This window comes from Camelina sativa, chromosome 8, assembly GCF_000633955.1.
Source record: "Camelina sativa cultivar DH55 chromosome 8, Cs, whole genome shotgun sequence".
NCBI lineage: Eukaryota > Viridiplantae > Streptophyta > Magnoliopsida > Brassicales > Brassicaceae > Camelina > Camelina sativa.
This window is the reverse complement of record NC_025692.1, coordinates 11,296,267-11,316,689: the sequence shown is the minus strand read 5'-3', so window position 1 is coordinate 11,316,689 and position 20,423 is coordinate 11,296,267. Positions and strand designations below refer to the sequence as shown.

General features: G+C 39.1%; 4 protein-coding genes across 5 annotated transcripts; 1 reads left to right on the top strand and 3 right to left on the bottom strand.

The window, feature by feature from the left end:
• LOC104706967 lies at positions 1,206 to 1,853 on the bottom strand. Its single transcript, XM_010423210.2, has one exon. It carries the CDS (start codon positions 1,622 to 1,624, stop codon positions 1,295 to 1,297), a length of 330 nt encoding a protein of 109 aa, XP_010421512.1. The 5' UTR covers positions 1,625 to 1,853; the 3' UTR covers positions 1,206 to 1,294.
• LOC104706966 (transmembrane protein 184A) lies at positions 2,674 to 5,377 on the bottom strand. Its single transcript, XM_019228422.1, has 8 exons — positions 5,361 to 5,377; positions 5,177 to 5,224; positions 4,936 to 5,092; positions 4,764 to 4,837; positions 4,414 to 4,563; positions 3,824 to 4,109; positions 3,479 to 3,712; positions 2,674 to 3,398 (listed from the first exon to the last, which is right to left on the bottom strand). The coding sequence occupies exons 3-8, from the start codon at positions 5,089 to 5,091 to the stop codon at positions 3,030 to 3,032; spliced, it is 1,269 nt and encodes a 422-aa protein (XP_019083967.1). The 5' UTR covers position 5,092; positions 5,177 to 5,224; positions 5,361 to 5,377; the 3' UTR covers positions 2,674 to 3,029.
• On the top strand, positions 14,614 to 18,519 carry LOC104706965 (DEAD-box ATP-dependent RNA helicase 3, chloroplastic). Of its 2 annotated transcripts, none has more exons than XM_019228421.1 (10): positions 14,614 to 15,131; positions 15,389 to 15,525; positions 15,623 to 16,037; positions 16,144 to 16,242; positions 16,340 to 16,564; positions 16,647 to 17,024; positions 17,226 to 17,369; positions 17,455 to 17,550; positions 17,667 to 17,950; positions 18,033 to 18,519. In XM_019228421.1, the coding sequence occupies exons 1-10, from the start codon at positions 14,745 to 14,747 to the stop codon at positions 18,106 to 18,108; spliced, it is 2,241 nt and encodes a 746-aa protein (XP_019083966.1). In that variant the 5' UTR covers positions 14,614 to 14,744; the 3' UTR covers positions 18,109 to 18,519. The 2 variants fall into 2 exon arrangements, with proteins under 2 accessions (XP_019083966.1, XP_010421509.1); XM_010423207.2 differs by having other exon boundaries at positions 14,615 to 15,131; positions 18,030 to 18,519.
• On the bottom strand, positions 18,651 to 19,126 carry LOC104706964. Its single transcript, XM_010423206.2, has one exon. The coding sequence runs from the start codon at positions 19,044 to 19,046 to the stop codon at positions 18,798 to 18,800; it is 249 nt and encodes an 82-aa protein (XP_010421508.1). The 5' UTR covers positions 19,047 to 19,126; the 3' UTR covers positions 18,651 to 18,797.

Genomic DNA, 20,423 nt, shown 5'->3' with positions numbered 1-20,423 from the left:
AAAAAAAAAAAAAAAAAAAAAAGCATGTAAATATGCACATCTCGAATTATAGTATTCATTAATGAGCATGGGAGTATGCAAACTAGGAGAATAAGACATGAATTTCAGAAGTATTTACCCCAAGACTTCACTGATGAACTATAACTGAAACAATGTTGTAAGAACAATCATGGTGGTCAAAGTAGAATAAATTATGGTTCTACGACAATTAGTAGTTTAATTTATTTTTAAAGTGATGTATCTCATAATTGTGACAATAACCCACCAAAAAATGCAAATTATATAATTAAATAACTGCAACTTAGAAATGACATAGATTGAGTGACTAAAAACCAACAAAAATATTGAAAATTTACTTATGTTTTAGTTTAATTTTTGCTTTACTATGTATTAGCAGATTTAAAATTTGGTAGATATAGAGCAACAATAAAATATTAAGAGAATTGTAAAATCAAGATAACTTATTATGAATACATTTACGATTTTAATTGAATTAATTTTGATAAACAACAAGAGCTGGAAAATCAAAGATTTTAAGAGAATTAAATCACACTGAAAATAATACTATTTGCTACAATTCTATGCTTACGAAAATACTCGGAACTGAAGAATCTAGGAAACTGTTGCCCTCGACAATATTCAGTACTTAACTAAGGTGAATTATCAATGTTTGTGGAAAGTAAACATGTGCTTAATTACTAGCCATGAGGCATGAGGGAGGTGTTGACACCTACAACTGTTTATCATTAGCCAGCTTATTCTAACTTACATTCTCACTTGTAGTTTAAAATTGATGGTTATAAAGAAAACGGCAGACGCATTTCATGTATTACAAAAATTAACGATACAAAAAAAAAAAAAAAAANAAGGTAAGCAGCAAACTGTACTAAACCAATTTAAGCCAAGTCAAGCGACGATTATTCCAAAAGTTCCATCGTAAGGATTTGGTTCCTTTGTTTTCTATGGACTAAGGCCCATTTAAGACCCATTACAAGTACAGTAAACCCCTTACAAAAAGAAGACGAAAACGCATCTTTTGACTTGGTGACGAAGGGACACGCTAAAAGAGGAAACTTTACTCTCTCCCTCATTCACCACTTTCACGTCTTTCAACTGTGTGTAACTCGAGAAGCAAAGTTCACGTTTTCTTCTACCGTCCGCACACAAAATAAAACACTCTCTTTGACTTTTCAATAAGTACCAAGTTTAATGATAATCCAAAACTTCAATTAAACGTTATTAATCTGATTAATTTTGAGCATAACACAATTAAAGACAAAAATATAAAACATTTTTAGAAACAATAACAAGGTTCATGTAAGTGAAGAAGCCTAAAAAAACGTCTCCGGCGGTAGTAAAACGCCGATCTGAGACGAGACCACCAAACGACGCGTTTCAACTTCAACCTCTGAGCTGATCTCAGTCTCCTCAACACAACTCGTTTCACTCTCTTAACAGATCTTGAAACTTTCTCAGTGAAACTTTGTTTTCTTGAAAACTGGTAGCTTCTTAGAAACAACTGTCTCTTCTCCAAATACTCTCCGTACGGTGGTGCTCCATAAGTACCGTAGTTGTAGTAGTAGGTACCACTACTACTGCTTCTCAACACAAGCTTCTCACTCATCGTCGTAATCTGAAAAAAAAAATAGTAAAGAAAGCTGAGAAATAAAAAGGATCAAAGTAAAAGTCGCCGCCAGAAAAAGCCACCACCGCCGCCGACGCCGTTGTAGTTACGTAATAGGGAAGAGTTTTAGTTAGAGGCGTGCGTTGAACTCTCTCTCTCTCTTTCTCTGTCTCTCTTTGTAAGTACTTATTATATAGTAGTAGATCTTTTAGTTTATGTTTTAGGCACTGTTGTGTATACTTCTGTTGTGTTCTTCTTTAGTTCTTTATAATCTTATTGGCTCTTTCTCTCTCATCTCTAAGTCAAGACTTTAATATTTTTAACCTATTCCCAATAAGCAACAACATTCTACTAATTAGAGTGAATGTAATTAATTAAGAATGTGTGATAATATACTAACTCGTTATTATGAGGTCAATTTTGTTTTGAAAATGAAGAGAACTTGTTTAGTTTTAATTAAAAGTGGCATATGCATTGAATCATATAAGACATTTTCGATGCAGAAATAAACGTGAAACTTACGTATCATCCGAGACAAATTAGTTCAAAGAATTTAAAGTGAATGTATATTTTAATTTTTAAAGTTATAATCTTATTATAAAACTTAAAAAGAGTATTGTTGCAATCACTACTTCTATACAAATCTTGTAGTGCCGGCCTTATTGCTTTTATTTATTTATTTGGTCCCATTTGTGGTCACAGAAGAATATGAGAGAGACCTAAAAAAATAGTTTTTGCTTGGTGGACATTACTTAGTAAAGTGTGGTAGGTGTGTGAAGAATGAAGATGTTACATTGGCAATAAAGAGAAGAGCCAACACCTATAGTCCTATGCATTTTTAACTTTGCTTGCTTTGGTCAAAACCTAACACTATCACCTATTAGAACAAGAACTGCTTACATTTGAACAAAGTTTACTTTTCATATCACAATCTTATTACTTGCAACTCTATTACTTCCATAGGAAAAATAAAACAAATATAATGTTGGGCAAACAGGATCACCATTTGACCCTTAGCCTTAGCCTTTTATGAGTTTGAAGGGCTTTTGTTTCCGAAACTCATCATGTTACATGTATAAAGAAAAGAATGTTCCTAATTAACTACGAGCGATTCACAAGCTTGAGAAGTAATCAACTGACAAGTTCCATATCCATATCAAACCCTATTGTATCTACAAAATAGGCAGGAACGAAAAACAGGGTGCAATAGAAAATGCTAGTAGAAGACTTGTAAAGCTACAAAGGCAAACGGGTTTTAGAAGCTTTTTCATTTATCTTCCAAGTCTCCTATTAACAACATCTTTCAACTAAGAACACACCTGAGACATATTCATCTGAATCCAACTATTAGGAGCATGTTTTGTACCTTGTTAATGGTTTCTTTCTACATCTTTCTTGTCTGCCCCTATCTAGGCCCACTTTCACTTGCAGAGGGGACATTGCTCGGGAAACTAGATAGATCGATGTCAATGAGGGACATATCATACATTGCATCAAGAGAATCAGAGGCATCCACAAGCAAGGAAGATTTCGCAGCATCAGAACGTGCAGGATCAGAAGTTACGCTAGAGCTTTTTGGTGAGCTTGCCTCTGAAGATAGACTACTTGACACCGAAACACCATCAATCTTGTTTGCATACACAGGTTTGTTCTTTCTCATTGCATCCATCTCTTGGCCAGTTGGAACAAAAGTTCTCGACCGGTACTTCTTTGTCCCCTCGTCACCACCATCTTGATGGTTATAGAGCACATAATCATGGTATGTAGGAGCAAACTGTCATAAACAATCATCAGGACACCAATATGAAACAATTATGATTTGAAATATCGATGATTTTAAAAGAAACCAGTTACCTGGTGAACAGTGTCATGGTAAAAGTCATTTAGTTTTACAGCATGTGATAGGCTCCCTGAAAAACTGCCAGATCCACCAACATTGGCACCGGCATACTCCTTGTATGGAAAAGCATAGAAATGGCATGCTGCCGCAATAAGCATCTCGACACATATTATAAAATTTTGGAAATGAGCCGCTTCCTCTGCAGTCTTTATGAATCCAGATTTTGCAGCAAGAAAGACTAGAACACCCTGTGCAAAGAAGAGGGTTATAAAACACAATCAGAAAAAAGCAACAATGTGTGAAGGATAGCAAAAGGTAAGAGTGGATGTCAAAACTCTGAGTTAGTAAGCTCATTTTACCTGCCAATAGGTTAGAAAGACCACAGACTTTATGATCACAAATTTTGGGACTGGATTGAATGGCTGAAGTAGATCTCTGCATGCCATATAAAACAGCACAAGTGCGTACAAAGCCACTGTGTAGGATATGGTATAGATGATGGTAAGATAGAGATATGCTTGATCAGGGTTGAAATTCCCATCCTTGTACTTCCCTTTCGCATAAAGCACAAGTGTGACAGCAACTAGGACAGGCTTCAGGATAACAAATTGCAGACAACCTTGCTTGCATCGTCGAATAAAACGCCTGCATTGAAAAGATTCAATAGACGTCATTAAAGAGGACGTCAACATACGCAAGATATATAGAAACCATCAAGAAACCAAGACACGCAAACAGAACATTCAATGTCTCTGATGAAACTGAAACTGTGTGCAGCCATATGATCATCTCTGATGACAAGCAAACGTAAAGATTATTAACGTGAAGACACAGAATCTAAAAATTTGCACATGTTGTATGACTTACACATAAAATGGTACTGCACATATGCTAGAAAATACCAAGAAGCCTTTATTGACAAGTGTAAGGAGTTTGGTTTCAAACTTACCCGTCCAGTGTTAAAGGCGGAAAGCAACATGTCATGAGAGACCACGATGGCTTTAGAGAGCGGCCGCTCAAACTAAGCACTACTGATCCTGGTCCCCCAACCCATGCCAAACACAACGACAGGAAATTGTAAATAACCCATGCTTCATATCTGGAACACACAAAAAAAAAGATCATTAGAGACATAAATGCCATTAGGCCACACTGACTTTGAACGGTAACAGAAAACTTTAGGGGCCAACTCTAAGACCTATTGAGGTACTCTTAAAGAGAAGAAACTACTCTTACATCGTCTACACTCTACACTCAAGTTCCAAGGGGTCAGAGAGAAATTGTTTTAGGAATACTCACACTTCTCGTATGGAATCAAAATATATCGAACTTTTAGGTAGCACAAGAGACAAGAATGACATCAAGGCATAAACCTGGCAATGAGAAGCAAAACATATCAGGGAAAACAGAATTCAGCATGTCAAGGAGTAGTAGACACAGTTCAGCTTATAGATGATGATACTATACTAACCGGGACCATAAAGATGATTCGTACGATATATCTCTGATAAGTTGGTTCCGTGTAATTCAAAAGATGCCTGTAGATATGAAATATAGCCAAAGCAATGGCTCCAACAGTACATAGAAACGCCACAATGTTCAGATAAAACGGTATCAAATCCGCCATTCTGCAAAACAACAAACTCCTTCAAAACTATGATCAAATCAAATCAACAAAAAAAAAAAAGAGATCTTTGGGTACAATCACAAACCTCTACAAAGAGCTAAGCCGGATCTGTTAAAAAATCGAACCAAGAACCCTAAAACACGATAACCCAACTTGGTGATTCACTAAAGTTTGAAACTTTCGTTACGAGATCGGCGAGTAAAGAGGATTGATCAAAACCCAGGGATTTGGGGACACACGATCCAATCGCAATTAAGGAAAGATCGTACCTTTTTGAAACTGAAAGCGGACAATGTAACCGTAGTAACGAAGCAACAAAAAAAACAGAACCCTTTCTCAAAGAAGAGGATTTTGTGGATGAAGGGTTTTGATAAAGCTTTCTTCTTCCCTAAAGAGAAAGGAGAAAACTTTATTATGGGATTTGGTGGAATTCACAGCAGAGCACAAGTCGAAAACAGAAGAAGCAAAATGCAGAATAAAAGAAATGATTTTTTTTTTAATTATAGTTTTGATTGAAAGATAATTTTTTAGATGAGCAAAAGAGNAAAAAAAAAAGAAGGGATCTTTGGGTACAATCACAAACCTCTACAAAGAGCCAAGACGGATCTGTGCAAAATCGAACCAAGAACCCTAAAACACGAAAACCCAACTTGGAGATTCACTAAAGTTTAAAACTTTCGTTACGAGATCGGCGAGTAAAGGGAGTCGAGGATTGATCAAAACCCAGGATTTGGGGACACAATCCAAACGCAATTAAGGAAAGATCGTACCTTTTTGAAACTGAAAGGGGGGGGGGGCGAAGAGAACAATGTAACCGTAGTAACGAAGCAACAAAAAAAAAAACAGAACCCTCTCTCAAAGAAGAGGATTTTGTGGATGAAGGGGTTTTGATAAAGCTTTCTTCTTGCCTATAGAGAAAGGAGAAAATTTTATTATTATGGGATTTGGGTTTCACAGCAGAGCACAAGTCGAAAACAGAAGAAGCAAAATGCAGAAAAAAAGGAATGATTTTTTTTTTTTTTAATTATAGTTTTGATTGAAAGATCATTTTTTTTTTTAAAGATATGAGCAAAAGAGGTGGAATCGATTCAACGTCCATCAAATCCAGCCTGTGAACTTCAAACCCATATATTATTTTCATTTTTTTGTTTTTTTTTTTGGAATAATCTAACATATCACAAGTCTCAACCCAATTCAATGATTATCAAAAATGTTGTTGATAAATTATTAAGTAACATTATAAACTATGTTATATATTTTGTCGGCAAAGGATAATAAATTTTACATTAGTTTTGTGGTCTGCCTTAGCAATAAATAAATAAATAAAAATGTTCAATTTTACCATTTTGTTTTATCAAATGAATGAGAAAACAATAATATTGGATTTTTTTGGGTGTATTATTGACACTTCTAGGTATATATCTACGAAACAATTAGAGTAATACGTTTTTAATATGATAAAATGTAATATATTTTTTTCAAAATGCTGATAAACTTGATAAAAAACATGATATAGAAAAAAGTGTTGTCAAGTTAAAATTTATATAATATTATGTTTCAAACAATTTACTAGGTAAATTCGATAATGGTCTTATATACAATTATTTAAACTGTTGTAAATTAATATTTTTATTAATCTAATGTTTATTTTAAGATTTAGTGAGATAGTTTTATTTAACACATAGAAAGATTTACCGTTTTAGAATTGTTAATTTTACTTAGCACTTTTTTTTTTTGACAAAATTCATTTGCACTTTAATGATAGAATAAATATATGTGTTCATTTTATTACGAGACACAATATCAAGAAACGTCGATCATGTGAGGATCAGTTAAAGTACTATTTGTGATGGTCAGTACTGTGCTTGTAACTCTGTATTTAATATACAAGTTTCGACCTCATTTTTATAAAAAATATGCTTAGTCTGGTAATCTAGTGGTTATCTTTGGTTAGAGTGTATAAGATCTCGACTCTTAGTACTTAGTAGTAGCAAAACAGCCTTTTAATTTAAATTTGGTAAATCATTGACATAATCCATGGTGGGAACTTTGAGCAGTTTGCAATCATTATCATTTAGCACGAACTCAACATTTTGATGGGAAGTGCAGTTTGCACAGTTCATAAAGAGTCTTCTTTATCATATCACGAATTCACAATCCATGAAGGTGTAGGTAAAGTGTTCAAGATTATTGTTCTTGCGCAAAGATTTTTAGTCAATTAATTTTCTCATTCATTATGTTGATTCATTATAACCAAAAAGAAATCTCTCCTTACATCATGGTCCTAGGTGATGATATTTGTATGATAAAACATACGGTTGTGATGCAAATGTCTTATACCGTTCCAAATTTTCACATTAAAATTTGAAAAAAATATTACACTATGAATATGCATACTAAAGTTACGGTGGTGGATTCATTTAACAGAGAAATGAAATACAATAATTACTGAAATTTGATTCAGTTTTATCAAGTCGGTGAAAATGTAGTTTTTTTGGAAGATCATGCTAACACAAACTATTATATTAAAATCATGGAAAGACGTCCTATTTCCCTCTCGGAATTATGATATCGTATTAGATCTACTCCAAACTTTGACCTCGTTTTATAGCTTCCTCAAACTTAAATCGTCCACATATTTCTATCCGAATCCATAGTTCTATTGCTATTTCCCTTTTGGATTAAATCTTCTCATCTAAATTTCCATACATATGGTTTATACGGTTTATAATTGGTTTAATATTTTCTTAACCAACTAATAAATTATCTGGATTAAACCTTATTTTAATCCGATTTTAAAATTAAACCCATCAAACTGGATGAAGAAACAGAAAATTTAACATAAAAAAAACTGAAAACAGAAAAATAAATCTTAAAAACAGTTGAGATGGGACCTTTGCATAATACTCATTAATCTCTGGTCATGCCAAGGTAGACTTATCTTCGGATTTTGAATTGAGGGTTTCGATTGTGTGGGTCATTAGATAGAAGAAGATTGGGGAAAAACTTGTAGGTCTTGTGGCAATGATGTGATTTTAGCATAATGTTTGCTGTTTTGAGAAGAAGATGGGATCTGGGCGGAGCAAATCATGTTGTGGCTCGTCTGCGGTGAGAGGAGATGATGATATCGATGTGGCTTGTTTGTACTGGGGATTGCACAAATTAAACAAATAAAGATTTTGTGGGAAAGAGTGAAGCTGGTTCTTTTATTAACGATAAAAACGTGAGGTCGTCACTAACACGAATCAAGATTGAGCTCGTTAGTTCACAGGAGAACTAACAAGCCAATAATGACGAGCTCGACAGCGNTGGATGTAATGAGCTTGGCGAGATGAGCAGAAGTAACGAGCTCGGCCGTGAGCTCGATGAGATGAGCAGACGTAATGAGCTAGGCGGTGAGCTCAGCGAGATGAGCAGAGGTAATGAGCTCGGCGGTGAGCTCGGCGAGATGAGNTGGCACTATAGGGTTTTCATCGTAAATTCCCGAGATTGCCCTCTGCAGAGTGTTAGTGACTTTCTCCCAATTATATCGGGCCAAAATAAAATTAATCTGTCTTGTTGGGCCGAGTGGCATATTTGGCGCAGCCCATGTCCAACAATAGTCCCCCCCTTAGTCCGGAGAGCGGCAATTTTCTACGATCAGCGGGCGTGCTTGAATTGTCTGTAATATGCCTACTCGGCACTGATTGTCTCGGGTTTCTTGTGAGATTGCAGATGATCGGCGAGACTCCATAGTTGGAGATCGGCATGGCGCTGATGATGTGGAATCGTACACGGGTCGCCGTGATGACTTGACTTCAAGCGGGTTTGACCGTTCTTGATGGGCGTCGTCGAGGATCGCCGCACGAGAGAGTGATCTAGGTGAGATCGGCAGATTTAGTGATTCTAAGGGGATCAAAGATCGGCCGATTGAGATAGGTTTTGAGAGAAACCGAGATGAGTTGAGCGGCGGTAATGAGTTGAGCGATATTAATGAGCTCGGCGAGATGCGCGGAGGTAATGAGCGGTAGTAATGAGCTCGGCGGTGAGCTCGGCAAGATGAGCGGAGGTAATGAGCTTGGCGGTGAACTCGGCGAGATGAGCGAAGGTAATGAGCTCGGCCGTGAGCTCGGCGAGATGAGCAGAGGTAATGAGCTCGGCGAGATGAGCGGATGTAATGAGCTTGGCGGTGAGCTCGGCGAGATGAGCAGAAATAACGAGCTTGGTGGTGAACTCGGCGAGATGAGCGGAGGTAATGAGCTCGGCCGTGAGCTCGGCGAGATGAGCAGAGGTAATGAGCTCGGCGAGATGAGTGGATGTAATGAGCTTGGCGAGATGAGCAGAAGTAACGAGCTCGGCCGTGAGCTCGATGAGATGAGCAGACGTAATGAGCTAGGCGGTGAGCTCAGCGAGATGAGCAGAGGTAATGAGCTCGGCGGTGAGCTCGGCGAGATGAGCAAAGGTAACGAGGTCGGCGGTGATGGGCTCGGTGAGCAGCTTGACCGAGAGTTTGCTGTTGGTTGTCGCGGGATCAAGAATGGAGTAGCTGGTCACCGCGAGGTTGGCGGGTTGAGAGAGACTGTGGTCGGCATGACAAATCTCGGAGGTCGGCGTGGCGTCGATGAGGTTGACACTTCTCATGAGGCTGTTTGTCGAGGCCCCCTGCTAGCCGGAGGTCAGCGAGGTATTTTTGGAGTCGAGGTGAAGAGAGGTCGGCGAGAGTGAGATTTAGGTCAGCGAGATTGAGATTAAGGTTGTCGCGAGCAGATCCGTGGATGAGGTCAAGGTTGAGGTTGAGGTCGGCGGACAAGGATTGAAGAGTTTTCAGGTTGGTTCTCGTGATGGTGGCAAAGCTGAGGTCGGCGGGACGTTGCACGATGCCCTAGAGGTCAGTAAATCCTCATTCCAGGTCGGCGCTTGTCCTATCGTCGGGGCGAGCTCCGAGGTCAGCTTCTAAGATTGGTGTTCATGTTGTGCACTTCCATCCCACGTCCTCTCATGGGAGCGACAAGAAAAGGTTTGATCGTCAATTTGAGGTTGGCACTTGTGATAGTGCGGGAGAAGGTTAATAGGTCGGCACTGAGAATGAGAGTGAAGATAGACACTAAGAAGGAGAGTGGAGATCGGCGCTAAGCTTGAGAGCGGAGGTAGGCACCAAGCTTGAGTGCGGAGGTCGGCACCAAACTTGAGAGTGTACGTCGGCACCAAGTGCAGGTCGGCACCGGGTAGAAGAGTAGAGGTCGGCACCAAACTTGAGAGTGCAGCTCGGCACCGAGATTGAGAATCGAAAGCATGATGGCAAGCGCGAAAGCGGCAAGCATGAGGGATGCGAGCAAATGTTTAATATGAAGTTCGGTTTTGTGCTTTACCAAAGTAAAGTGGTAGGCGAGACAGACTCGCTGTGCTTTTAGGTGCGGCTTTTGTGTCCGGCTTATCCTGTGGGTGTTTGGGGTTGGCAAGAACTTGCAAGCCGGAGCTTGGCTTATTAGTTCAGGCGCCCTCAAGCTAGTGCGAGACTTGCTCGGCTTTTACTTGGTTTCGAGATGTGTTTTACGGGGCGAGACGTCTCTCGGCTTACCCTGTTACGTGTTTCGAATACCAAGTTTTAGGTTGGTAGTTGAGATGAGCTCGTCGTACCNTTGAGTTCCACGACCGGTTATCTTGATAGATGGTTTGACCTTGCGTGTTTCTCTTTTTCTACCTCGATGTACTTGTTAGCCCGGTGCAGCGCATCGTCGAGAGTCAGAGGCTCGTATATGATAATATCATCCCTGAAGCGAGACCCATATGCGAGAGCATTTCGGAGAGCAGAGATCGCAGTATCGTCTGCAATGGCGAGCTTTGAAACAACCTTCTTGAATCATTCCATGAACTTTCTGAGCGATTCGTCGTCCTCTTGGTACATCGTCCATAGATCGGCGTTAGATGCCCCGTTTATGATAAAGGTCGAGTGGTGTTGCAGGAAAGCAGCGGTGAGCTCGTAGTAGCTATCTATCGAATTGGCTTCAAGACGAGAAAACCAACTGAGTGCGTCAAGGGCTAAGTTTTCCACAAACATCTGACAGCATCCGACATCATATTCTTCAGGACTAAAGTGTGCTCGGTTGATTGCAACACTCATCGAAGTTAAGAAAGGTTTTGGGTCAGTTAGCCCGTTGTACGGGATGAACTTGAACTTGTTGATGTAACAAATGTGAACACTAGAGAGTCTTGTCGTGAAGGGTGAGCATTGAGCCTCTTCGAGCACCTTCTCCAAGTTGGGGGCAGCGCTTGTTGCTCGATNTGTGGGTGCCCCGAGGTCGGCAAGAGTGTGCAAGTAAGAACTTGGCTTATTCAAACTTGACCGCTTGCTAGCTGAATGCGAGACTGCGCTCGGCTTTTTTTTGTGCGGATTATTTCACCGCGGCATCCATGTGGAACGCGTTTTAAATCGTACACCTGGCCAGAGCGACAATGTAGAAGCTGGACACTCGTTAAGACANAATCATTCCATGAACTTTCTGAGCGATTCGTCGTCCTCTTGGTACATCGTCCATAGATCGGCGTTAGATGCCCCGTTTATGATAAAGGTCGAGTGGTGTTGCAGGAAAGCAGCGGTGAGCTCGTAGTAGCTATCTATCGAATTGGCTTCAAGACGAGAAAACCAACTGAGTGCGTCAAGGGCTAAGTTTTCCACAAACATCTGACAGCATCCGACATCATATTCTTCAGGACTAAAGTGTGCTCGGTTGATTGCAACACTCATCGAAGTTAAGAAAGGTTTTGGGTCAGTTAGCCCGTTGTACGGGATGAACTTGAACTTGTTGATGTAACAAATGTGAACACTAGAGAGTCTTGTCGTGAAGGGTGAGCATTGAGCCTCTTCGAGCACCTTCTCCAAGTTGGGGGCAGCGCTTGTTGCTCGATGTATCTTGGCCGAGATGTCCTTTACGATCGCTTCGAGTTTCTGGATTTTTAAATCCTTGTTATCTTTCAGGTCGTCTCGCAGATGGTGGTTCGACAGTGTTGGAGTCGGCTGGCTCCTACTACGCTTGCTACAGCGGTGCGTCTGGTCTTGATCGGCGGGCACCCCGTCCCTGGTGTGGTCGTCGAAGGATCTTTCAATGATGGACGTCAGTCGGCGTCTGTGACTCTCTGAGCGTTCCTCGACTGGCGGTCACAAGGGTGGTAGTGTTTCCAGGTCGGTAGGGTAGCTTGTGTATCGACGATCGTGCCTTCTTTGCTGGAGTCTGTTAATTTGGTCCTGCAATGCTTCTTGTGTTGCAACGAGTGTGTCGAGCTGCTCAGTTGTTCGTGTGTCCCGACTATTGAGCTTGTCGAGGATAGTCTGCATCATATCGTCAAAGTTGTTCCTTTGTCCAGCAAGTAAGGGAGCTGGGAGCGCGGCACCATCAATGATAGCTGGAGCCACGGTTTGACGATGCTCGTCACGTGCGGCAGGAAGAGGTGGGATTGACGCGTCGAGTACGGTATGCATCAGGTCGTCGAGTCCGCTCCTTTGTGCTGTGGGCAAAGAATTTGGAAGGGCAGCATTGTTGACGACGGTCTGGTCCGTGGTAGGTCCGTGCTCGGCATGCATGGCAGCGAGAGGTTCCAAGGACGCGTCGGGCGTTGGTAGAGAGGTTGTGTTGTTCGGCGCAGCGCCTTCGACTGTGGTTGTCGTGGAAGGTGGAGGTAGGAGAGTGCGTGTTTATATGTGTCCCCATCGTTGTTCTGAAGGCGATGGTTGTTCGAAAGTGGTGTTGAATTCTTCGTTGGAGTTCCTTGAGTTCGCCATGCCTCAATCTGGAATCTTCGTGGAAACGTTGACCGTCAGTCTTGATCGTCAAAAAGGAGCGCTCTACTCTTGCCCCACGGTGGGCGCCAATTGTTTGTACCGGGGATTGCACAACTTAAACAAATAAAGAATTTGTGGGAAAGAGTGAAGCTGGTTCTTTTATTAAAGATAAAAACGTGAGGTCATCACTAACACGAGTCAAGATTGAGCTCATCAGTTCACAGGAGAACTAACAAGCCAATAATGACGAGCTCGACAGCGGAAATGAATTACACAAAAGACAATAACAATTTTCGATGCAAAGTATTGCTCTCAGACTATTTTCCGAGGGTCAGGATGAGGTTGTCAATAAATGTCTTGAGCTATTTATAGGTGAGTATAGAGTTAGGGCACTCTAAGGTTTTCGTCGTGAATTCCCGAGATTGCCCTTTGCGGAGTGTTAGTGACTTTCTCCCAATTATATCGGGCCAAAATAAAATTAATCTGTCTTGTTGGGCCGAGTGGCATATTGGGCGCAGCCCATGTCGAACATGGCTCAACCTCCTCCGTCGTCTTCTAGTGGTGGTGAAACGGAGAAGATCAAAGAGTCTTTTTGTGGTCTTCACTCTTCTTGTCTTGCTTCATCTTCTACTTCTTACGACAGTGACGATGATAATAATGATGACCAGGTCTGGTTTTTGTTTTTAAAAAAAATGTAATTTCGATTGTTTTATGAAATTAGGTCAAAATCATGAGTCTTGACTTCAGGTGTGTAATGGATGGATGAAGAATAGTCATGGAAGTGATTCACGGCGTAGAATGGAATCAAAGAATCAAAGAGATGATTCAGATTGCTATGAGAATTGACTGATGAGAAAAAATCTAAAACCTTGCCGAGAAAAAAAAAAATCTGGAAACGAAAGACGTGGATAACATAGACGATACTCGATTGGTTCATCCTTATCGACAGATTATCAAATCTCAATTAGAATGGTTTTTGGTTAATTACAATGATTTTCCAATGTACCATTGTAATTTTGAAATCAAAATTCACAAAATAGTATTTTTTTTAGTTTGAAGAACCGGGCGAAGAAAAATATGTTAGAGATATTATTTACCGGTCGGGTCAAATTTTTAATGTTTGTTTGGTTTGAAAAATTAGTTTCATACTAGATTTTTGTTAGAAATATGTACACCAATTAAGTACGAAGGAGCTATAGAACGAGGTCAAAGTTCGGGGTGTATCTAATACGATATGATAGTTCCGAAGGGGAAATAGGATGTCTTTCCTAAAATCATCTACGAAGCATTCCAAAACATATTTTAAAGGTTCATTGTATAGATGATAAAAGAAAATATTACATGACAATGAATTTGAAGATGAAAAATAATAGTAAATAAAACTTATAGACAGAAAAAATAATGTGTAATTTTCTTGTATTTTGATTGTTCCTATACATTGTTTGTTTGGTAAGTAACTTCTTCTTGTTGTTTTTGGTAAAAGGTTGTTAAGTGTATACATTGCTTAATGACCATGTAAACACTATTTAAAAGCAAGAGATGTTGAAAAACAAAACTAAGATGAGATCAAACCTACTAACTTACTAAGTAATATCCAAAAATTATGGACAAAAAAAAGAAAGAACAAATCTACATCCAAACAAGGCCAGAAATATAATAGCCATAATGGACCTAAATACATAAAACCAGCCCAAATAAAAAGCCCATAAAATCTGATATTTTAACACAACTTGAGTGGTAGAAATAAATAAAGATAGGGCAAAGAGCAGAGAGAAGCAAAAGCGTGGAAGGTTACAAAGCCTTTCAAAAACCTCAACACACACACACACACTCTCTCACCTTATCTCCTTCCTCCCTTCTCCTCTCCTCTCCGTCGAGCTACTATCTCCAAAAAAAAATGGCGTCGACGGTAGGAGTTCCATCGCTTTACCAAGTCCCTCACCTTGAAATCTCAAAACCCAATTCCAAAAAGAGGTCTAATTGCTTATCTTTATCTCTGGATAAGCCTTTCTTCACTCCCTTATCTCTTGTTCGTAGAACTCGTCTTATCCACTCCTCTTCTCTTCTTGTTCCTTCTGCTGTCGCTACTCCTAACTCTGTTCTCAGTGAAGAAGCTTTCAAAAGTCTTGGCCTTTCTGACCAGGACGACGAATTCGACCTTGACGGTGACAACAACGTTGAAGCCGATGATGGTGAAGAGCTCGCTATCTCTAAACTTAGTTTGCCTCAGCGTCTTGAAGAGTCTCTTGAGAAGCGTGGTATCACTCACCTCTTCCCCATTCAGGTTTTGTTCTCTCTCTCTCTCTCTTTCTCTCCTTTGGATAAGATTGTCTTAGGTTTCATTTCCAATTTCAAAATTCTATAAAAATGGTTCCTTTGTGGATAAGGTAGCTTAGGTTTCCGTTATATCTCAATGCCGATTTCAAAGTTTTGAAACAAAATGGTTCCTTTATGGATAATATGTGTTTTGATTGGGAAGTATGAGCTTAGATATGTTTGAGTCTTTATTGACATGATGTCTTTTGGTATATGTTTATGAAGAGAGCTGTGTTGGTACCTGCTCTGGAAGGACGTGACATTATAGCTCGTGCAAAGACAGGAACTGGGAAGACTCTAGCTTTTGGTATCCCTATCATTAAACGACTTACTGAGCAAGCTGGAGACTACACTGCTTTCAGGTCTTTGTTTATTTTACTTTGGGTATACCATTTGTTTTCATTGACCTTTCCATTTGATTTTGCTAAAGGTTTAGTTTTTTTTGTTGTCATTGAGTAGGAGGTCTGGTCGTCTTCCTAAGTTCCTTGTCCTTGCACCGACTCGTGAACTGGCGAAGCAAGTGGAGAAGGAGATTAAGGAGTCTGCACCTTATTTGAGCACTGTTTGTGTTTATGGTGGGGTTTCTTACACCATTCAGCAGAGTGCTCTGACTCGTGGTGTTGATGTTGTTGTTGGAACTCCTGGAAGGATCATTGATTTGATTGAAGGAAGGAGCCTCAAGTTGGGAGAAGTTGAGTATTTGGTACTTGATGAAGCTGATCAGATGCTTGCTGTTGGGTTCGAGGAGGCTGTGGAATCGATTCTTGAGAATCTTCCATCGAAGCGACAAAGCATGCTTTTCTCAGCAACTATGCCTACTTGGGTCAAGAAGTTGGCGAGGAAGTACCTTGACAATCCCTTGAATATCGATCTGGTACAAGCTTTCTCTAGCTGGTCTCTTTGTTGCTTCTCAATTTTTTTAAGGTAGATTCAGATGCTTAATTAATACTGTCTTCTTGTTTGTTTTATTGGATTGGTAGGTTGGAGACAAAGATGAGAAGCTCGCAGAGGGGATCAAACTTTATGCAATCGCAACCACATCTACATCAAAACGCACTATTCTAAGCGACCTTATAACAGTATGGCTTAGCTGATAGTTTGCGGTTTTCTAAACATGGTTGATGATTGGTTGGTGTCTTTAGCTAATAAATTATTTTCTATTTTCTTTATTTGAAGGTGTATGCAAAGGGTGGCAAGACCATTGTATTTACCCAAACAAAAAGAGATGCAGACGAGGTGTCTCTGGCATTGTCAAACAGTATAGCTTCCGAGGCACTTCATGGAGACATTTCTCAGCATCAAAGAGAAAGAACACTCAATGGTTTTCGCCAAGGAAAATTCACAGTTCTAGTTGCCACTGATGTCGCATCTCGTGGACTTGACATCCCAAACGTAGATCTGGTAAATTTTAAGAATTTTCTGTACATAGTTTATCCTCTGATATGGTATCTCTGTCTGTTTGTTCTGACATTTTCTTCTACAGGTTATCCACTATGAACTTCCTAATGACCCAGAGACTTTTGTGCACCGTTCTGGTCGTACTGGGCGTGCAGGGAAAGAAGGCTCAGCCATTCTCATGCACACCAGCAGCCAAAAGAGAACAGTGAGGTCTCTGGAGCGTGACGTAGGCTGCCATTTTGAATTTATTAGCCCACCAACCGTTGGAGACTTGTTGGAATCTTCAGCAGACCAAGTGGTGGCCACACTAAATGGTGTTCACCCTGACTCTATCAAGTTTTTCTCGGCAACTGCTCAAAAACTATTTGAGGAAAAAGGAACAGATGCTTTAGCTGCAGCTCTAGCTCACCTTAGTGGTTTCTCTCAGCCACCTTCATCGAGATCTCTCCTCAGTCATGAGAAGGTTTAATTCTTAATCATGCTTTAAGATTCAAAAAAAAACAAATGAGAGGGCACTGAATTTCTTAGGGTGCTTCTTGAGAGTCCTATAAGCTTCAACATCCACTATATAACAACTCTTCATTGTCACTTGAATGGGTTGAAGTCCTTTAGTTTGGTTTGATAATCGGACAATCATGAACTGAAATTCATTTTTGTACTGCAGGGATGGGTGACTTTGCAGTTGATACGAGATCCAGCGAACTCTAGAGGTTTCTTCTCTGCGAGGTCTGTCACTGGTTTTCTTTCTGATGTTTACAGATCAGCTGCAGATGAAGTTGGGAAGATCTTCTTGATCGCAGATGAGAGGGTCAGTAAATTTGAAATGGTCGTTATACTAGCAGTATTTTCAAAACTATCCTCTTATGAAATTTTCTGATTCTGCTATAACTCAGGTCCAAGGAGCTGTTTTTGATCTACCAGAGGAAATCGCAAAAGCGCTCCTAGAGAAAGAAGTGCCAGAAGGAAACAGTTTATCCCTGATAACAAAGGTATTGATCCGGCCTTCTCTTATTTTTCTGCTGTTTTTTTCACTCTTTAGATACAACCATACTCATAAACAAGACCTCTTTGACTAACACTCTTGCATCTTGGGTTTTGATTATAGTTGCCTCCACTGCAAGATGATGGACCTTCTAGTGATAACTATGGACGGTTCTCTAGCAGAGACAGGATGCCTAGAGGAGGAGGAGGTAGAGGGTCAAGAGGCGGTAGAGGAGGATCATCAAGAGGCCGTGATAGTTGGGGAGGTGATGATGACAGAGGAAGTAGAAGGAGCAGTGGCGGAGGAAGCAGCTGGTCCCGTGGTGGTAGTAGTTCCAGAGGAAGTTCTGATGATTGGTTGATCAGTGGCAGAAGTTCATCAAGCGGCAGAGCTCCTTCCCGAGAGAGGTGAGTTTTAAAACAAATCTGTGTTTAAAAAGTCTTCACACTTTCCCGATTCAACTGATTGATTGATATCTGTAAACAGAAGTTTTGGAGGGTCTTGCTTCATTTGTGGGAAATCAGGGCACAGGGCAACAGATTGTCCTGACAAGAGAGGGTTTTAGAGTTATCTTAGCAAATGGTTTCTGCTCTTGAGAGAGATAGATCCTTGTCCTTTTTGGTGTTCTTAATGCGAATCTTTTCGTGTTTGCTTTCAACCGTTTCTTTCAGACGGTAGAGAAGCAATCATGGAGGAGGATATATGCTTTGGACAAGGTAGAGCAGAAAAATAAAAGAGAGAAGCAAAAAGCAAAAGTGAAGGAGAAGGTTTTCCTCAAATTAGCATTTTCAGAGATTGCTTGAGAAACAATGGAAAGCTGATGGATCTTTTATGTTAGGTTATTATAAAAAAAGTAGTTTTAATGATCAGTCTCCTATGTTTCTGAGTTTTGTATGATTTAAGTGTTTATTAGTCAGTCACTCAATCCATTTGAACTCCTATTTTTATTTTCTTTTTGTACGTGTCTGTGGTTATATGTGAATCGTTATCACATTTGTCATCATAATAGAATCGTTGTCTCTTCATTAACCAAAGAACCAAATCCATTTCTGTTTTTTTAGTCTTGATCTAAATACGAAAGAAACTTAAATAGGCTTGTAACACAAATATCACATATAATCAAAGTTTAAATGTATCATATTAATTTTTTCTTTTTTTCCATTACAAACATCAAAATATAAGATAGAACTTCCGGTAAATCGAAAGACACACTGTTTCGTATAAACCGAAAGTTAGAAAAAAATGGGGAATAGATTAAGCGGTTGAAGGGGATGATGGTTTAGAAGGAAATTGAGGTACACCACATTTCGTCAAACAATTTTGGTAACATGGTTTGTTTTGTTTGCCACAACTTATGGAACATGTTTTGAAGCACTCGAGTTTTGAAGCCATCGCTGCCGCTGTCATGGTTTCATCAACCTTCATCCCATTGCATGCCTGTAGGCAACATGCCGTCATTACCAAAGCCATCACCATCATCATCTTACCCACAGTTCCTGCCATTTTTCTCTTACGTAAAAGTTTCTTTTTGTTCTATGTATGGATGATGTTTATTGTTTATTTGATGGATAGGAGATTGGTGTGTGCGTTTTTGCTATCGGGAGGAATGGGGTATTTATATTCATTTTTTGTCTACTATATATAGTACATTTGCCATTTTTTTTCTTTGACAAAAAATATTCATATGCTATTTTTGTTGTTTTGACTGAAATAGATTTTTGTGTTATTTATTTTCTGTTTGATTTGGCTTAATTAGAATTTGATAATTATTGTTTAAATTATATTCTTGCTGTTTTTTTCTTTTTCTTTTTTCTTATGTTATCTAGTGACTGGAAAATATGTAATATATGATTCACAAAATAAAAGAAAAAATGTAATGTATAGATCTCGATTATTGAAAATTTTTAATCATTAAAGTAGTTGAAATGGGTAAATTTTTTTTTTTGTCTCATTTATACAAGTATACAAGATTGAATACACCCCTCAGATTATATATATAAAATACACAATTTAAGAGAAAAACCTTATAAGGGTGACAAAATTTCTAGTCGTACAGGACGAGGTTCACAAAAATAATAGTTTATCAGTTATACATGTAGCATATTTTTGGTTATTAAACTGTGCCAAAAGTTATGTCCACTTGTATATGATGTTTGCCACTAAGATTATTTTACAAATATATTTGTGAGTTTTATTTTATACAAGCCTAACAAGTTAATTAATCGTTGATTTGTAGTTGTAGGCTTGTAGCTATAACTTTTGAGGAATTATTATGAAGGAAAAGTTTATATAGGCTTGTCGTACAAATACCTCACATATAATTAATTTTTTACCATCATAAAGTCATAATGTAATCCGTAAAAAGTAGAAAACACAAATCAAAAATAGAAATTAATGATAATTTGATTTTAAGAATAATACAGAAAAACAGAAAGATTATTATATGGTAGGGGGAGGCGATGATGGTGTTGATCTAAATTTCCATTGTGGGAGATTGCATTTCGTTAACCAACCTTCGTAACATGGTTTGTTGTGGATGCCACAACTTATGGAACAGTTTCTGAAGCAGACGAATCTTGACTCTACCAGTGTTGGCTTGCTTCCATCTACATTCATTCCATTGCATGCTTGTAAGCCACATCCTATCATTATCAATACCAGCATCATCATCATCTTACACATGCTTTTCGCTATTTTCGAATTATAATAGTTGGCCTCTTTATATAGAGAGGAAGTTGTTTATATATTATTCAGTCTTTGCCTCTTTATACAATACATCATATGTGATTTCTGTTTAAATTGACTTAAACAAAATTTGGTAATAGTTGGCCAAAAAAAAAAAAGGAATTTGGTAACTATCGTGTAAATGGAAAATATGAA